The sequence below is a fragment of the Sinocyclocheilus rhinocerous genome, unplaced genomic scaffold (genome assembly GCF_001515625.1).
Source record: "Sinocyclocheilus rhinocerous isolate Xijiao unplaced genomic scaffold, SAMN03320098_v1.1 scaffold752, whole genome shotgun sequence".
Classification (NCBI taxonomy): Eukaryota; Metazoa; Chordata; class Actinopteri; order Cypriniformes; family Cyprinidae; genus Sinocyclocheilus; species Sinocyclocheilus rhinocerous.
The window spans coordinates 776,142-781,081 of NW_015639777.1; the positions used below are offsets into that span (position 1 = coordinate 776,142).

Sequence of the window (4,940 nt, forward strand, 5' to 3'; positions counted from 1 at the left end):
TGAAATTAATTAGAAAATATAGCAGTATGTTCTTATTTTGACCAGCTTCTGCAAGCGTGTATGGCGTCTGGCTTTTGGAACCTCACTGTGACTTCAGGTAAGATTTAATTAAAGTTATTTTTCTGTGCCAGTCGTGTTTTTGACACATGCATTGGCAGAAAAAAAAAATTAGTCATTATAACATGTACAACATTTACATTCTTTTATTTGCAAAATTAAGTTGTGCATTTATTTATTTCTGATTTCCTGAACAATTTGGCTTCATTGTAATGAGGTTAATGATCTTTGAAAAACCATGATTATGAACATACAATTACTTTGTCTTGAGCTGATTAGCCAAATGTAGTAGTGTTCGTTGATTGGTGTTTATATTTGTTCAAGCTTGACAACCTTATCGCCTTTATTTTCTAATATATATTTCTCATTACAGATAAGAACAAAGACTAAATTGTAAGAAGGGTTGCTTATATGAGAGCATACAGTACATCTGAAACTGCTGAGGCTGGGAAGGTTTTTGAGGTACATTGTTCTCAGCGTACTGTCATTCTTAAAAAGAAAACAAATCATCAATCATCATTTGCTTTGTGTGTGTGTGTGTGTGTGTGTGTGTGTGAAATATTAACATTTGTTGTTTTTCAGATCAGCTGCTATAGAAGACAAACTGAAATCTGAGTGCAGAGACAAGCAAAGGAATAGTAAGTATATTTTCATGTTGTATCACCTCTGTTATAGAGATTTTTGAATCAGGCCTAATGGAGGGTGATTTGGTCAATCTTGGAAGAAAAACGTTAGAAAAGCACAATTTAAATATATTTATTTTTCACCTGGGGCAAGGGAAAAACTTATTTAATTGCCTTTATTACCCATCACATCCATCTTCAGTCGATCTCAGTTGTTCTAAAATCAGACGCGGTTCACTTTACAGTGTGAAATATAGCAGTGGTGTGTCAGTATGACCTATTGAGTTTGAGAGGGAGGGAAGGTGTTCTAACTGGGAATGAGCTGGTAAAACACGTACTGTACCACAGGGTCACATCTCACCTTAACTTCTCACCCACAGTCTGGTCCCAGCACATATAGGAACCAAAGAGGAGTAATGTTGTTAAATGTTATGAGAAAAGATAAACCACAGTATTGCCACTGGAATCTCTCTGCCTTGCAAGTTTATTTGCTTGCCTTGATAAAGGAAAAATGAGTTTGAAAACTGTTCATACAGTAAGGTTAGTAAGTAACCCTGAGTACTCAGGTTGTGCAATATTTTACACTGTACACTGCATTCGTATTCTTATTTACATATTTATGCGGTTGATAACAATGATTAGCCATGTTTTGTATGATATGTAAATATATAATCACTATGTAATATTGCTGGCATGAAACATGCAAGGCTGATGGCATAGAAAACCCAATTGCAGTTTATTTACAAAGGTGAAGATCCAAAAACATAAACTTAATTCTACACATGAAACATAACATCAGCATGGACTATGGGCTTGACTAGAAAATAAACAATGACATGGAACATCTAAATATACTTCAATACATGACAAAGTAACAAACATGAGGGCTTATAAACAAGACTCTATGGTAATCACATGATGTAAACAACCAATGACAAAACGGAACTGCTAAACAAAATGAACATGAACCAATGAAGGAGCAGAATTAATAATGAGACAGCAAGACAATGAACCAATGAAAACATGACATGAGCAACAAGCGGGAATAGGAGGTCACATGACTTGAAACAGGAAATACATAACTGAAACCAAGGTAGAAGACCTGCCATAAAAAAACATGACTAGACCTGAACTTAAATCATGAAATGTGAACAAAAGACAAGCTGTTCAAACTAACCCCCGTTCAAAATAATGTGAAACATGACTTTACCCAGGTTTATACTGTAAGTGGTTTTAAAAAATTTTGAAAGCCTATTTGTGAATGTCTATTGACATACAGTATATGAATTCAGTTTTTCATTTTTTTATTTGTTAAAAGTGTGATTCATTTGTTGTTTTCTCCAGGTGAATGACAGACTAGACCGGTCTTGCTGTGGTTTCAGACCAGACCCATCAGAACTCTGTGTAGAAAACCTGCTGCATGTCAAATGTGGAAACCCAAAGGACTTAAATCTGGTGCACATCCTGGTAAAGGAAATATTGGTGATATTTGTTATCTTCCGATAATAAAATATCAATACAGAACATCCTCATTCTAGTCCAACCCTCATAGACCATCTCACAGTACCTCCCAGTTGTAGAGAAAAGGGTCCCATATTTTATATAACTGAAATGGTTAAAAAAAAACATCAAGGGCACAAGATCCAGCATAATTCTTTGTATTTTTACATGGTTGCTTGAATATCCATTACAGCAATATACAGTGGAATACAGTGAATAACAAAATTTTGAGCAGATGAAACCTGCTCCCAGAATGATAAATATGATATGGGAGAACCCCCTTTTTTATTTAAAATGTTTAAATCTGACCTTGCAGTGCTCTTAGCTCTATTATGTAGATGTTTTTATTTATTTATTTAGGTATTAGCGTCATTTAAATTATAACATATATATTTTTTAATTAATTTATAAATATTTTTTTATTCTTGAGCTTTCGCAAGTATCCTTAAAATGATCAGTACACCATTTGACTTTGAAGAGAGTAAACATGCATAAATAATGACACTATGGCATCAGTGAAACTTGAAGCAATTGCCTTTTTCATCAAGTTGTACTGACTGACCTCATGACAAGGTCACATAGCTGGAAAGTATTCGTTTTCTACCAGGAGAGTGTAGAGAATTTTTTCCCCCTTAATACGGCTTTCCAGTATCAAAAGCAATAACTTTCCAACAGCTCTCGAGATCTACGTGAAGTTTGAGCTCACTCTCAAACTGTGAGTTAGAAACCCAGCTAAATAAAGTGAGGCAGCTAAAACGAGTCAAGCCAATCAGTTTCCATGGGAGCCTTTAGATTGGTTCTGTAGTCATTATCTGATAGTGTTAAGAGAGCTGGTGAAATGGAGCTCCAGTGTAGCTGTGGTTTAGGTTTTTGGACCCAGTCTGCAAAAGTCATCTGTTTTAATATTGCTTGCTCACAAAATCATTCCACAATTTTAGAAATATCTCCCTGTTGCTTAGAAAAACTTACAGAGCCCACTGCAGTCAGTATAATTCATACAAGCTGTCTCTTTTGTTAACCCTAACACTGATACTAAACATGCATGGTCTGATTTTTCGATGACAAGCGAGATGTTTTAGTTTTACTATAGTCATGACTTCTGATTTTAGTACACATTTAATATACTTTTGGCATAATTATGTGAAATATAATTCAAAAAAATCTGAAAAGCGGTCTACCATTCGGTATCAGGTCATTTTGTATCTAATGAAATGCAATTCTAAAATTTTGGAAGTGTGACTTAAAGGGTTAGTTCACCCAGAAATTAAACTTCTGTCATATCCTCATTTTGTTACAAATCCATAAGGCTTTTGTTCATCTTCAAAACACAAATATATATTTTTAATGAATCATGAGAGATTATTGTCCCTCTATTGAACATCCATGGAACCAGAACTTTGACGCTTCAAAAAGTTCATAAAGACATTGTAAATTTATATGATGGACAGGACAGATATAATTCAGGATTTTAATCACATAAATATTGATTAACACTCAACACATATAGTAAGCAGAAGCTTAAATGTGCTTGCTTGACCCAAAGAACCAATGAGGTTTGTTCTCGCGTGTCACACCAGCATGTTTGAGCTTCTGCAAGAACCAAAGGGATTTGTTCTTATGTGTCAGGCAAGTAGCTGAGCTTCCGTTTACCACATACTGCATGATGAGCACTGTGTATGTGCATTGATCAATGCGTATATGTGAATAAATTAAATCAGATTGTCTCTTTAGAAGGGTTATATGGATTCATATGGATTACTTTTACATGGATTACATGGATTCACATGGATTACTTTTACAATGTTCTTTAGGGACTTTTTGAGCCATCAAAATTTTGGTTGTGTGGACTTATAATAGAGGGACAGAAATGGCTCAGGCTTCATTAAAAAAATATCTTCATTAATTAGTTTCAAAAACTAAACAAAAGTCTTATGGGTTAGGCTACAGTAACTTTTGACAGAATTTTTATTTTGGGGTGAACTAACCCTTTAAATGTCTAAAAGTTTCCAAATACTTTAGGGCCACTGTACATAATATAAATAAGCATGAATGTACTCAAAATAATCTGTATATTAACCTCAATTTATAGGTTCGGAAGACAGAACCTTCCAGACTGGTTTTTATTGACAATGCAGGAAGACCTCATCAACCACAAGACAACCTCAACTTCAGACTGCTTGAAGGTATTGATGAGTAAGTATTAATATTTGTGAAGATTTATCTAGACCTACACTATTTATACTATCTTATACTGGCCTAGTGGTTAAAAATGTGGACTGTTAACTATTGTAAGTTTGAACTGGGACTTCTTAACATTGTGCCTTTGAATAACAGACTTGCTGACCCAAGTCCATTTGGATACAAGTGCCAACTGAATTAGAAGCAGACAAGTTATGTTTACAAATACAAATGTCAGAATAAGGATTCTGTTTTCAAGGAAATAAGACTGATCAACATACAAAACAGTTAGTGTAACAGTGCATTCGTTGATTGGTAGGTTTCCAGAGCGGGCCGTTTCAGTGCTGCAATCAGGATGTCTGGAGAGGATGCTCCTTCGCTCCCTGTCTGTGGATCGGGAATTCTGGGTGAGCAGAGGAGTGGCGTCCGAACTCAAATCTATCATCTGGCACGTTGAGCAAAGAGCCAAGGCCTTCCTCCAGTATATACAAGAGAAGAAACTACGACTTAACAGAGATCTTTAACTCTCACATGAAGAGTTCTCTTATATTGTAAAAAAAAAAAAAAAAAAAAATTACTGAA

General features: G+C 35.0%; 1 protein-coding gene across 1 annotated transcript in view; it reads left to right on the forward strand.

The window, feature by feature from the left end:
- LOC107751903 (protein FAM198A-like) overlaps nucleotides 1-4,882 on the forward strand; it is a 31,496-nt gene extending 26,614 nt beyond the window's left edge. Inside the window, exons 3-5 of the mRNA XM_016567675.1 lie at nucleotides 2,025-2,147; nucleotides 4,270-4,373; nucleotides 4,678-4,882. Coding sequence (XP_016423161.1) covers nucleotides 2,025-2,147; nucleotides 4,270-4,373; nucleotides 4,678-4,882 — 432 coding nt within the window. The remainder of the gene's footprint in view (nucleotides 1-2,024; nucleotides 2,148-4,269; nucleotides 4,374-4,677) is intronic.
- Nucleotides 4,883-4,940: the final 58 nt, after the last annotated feature.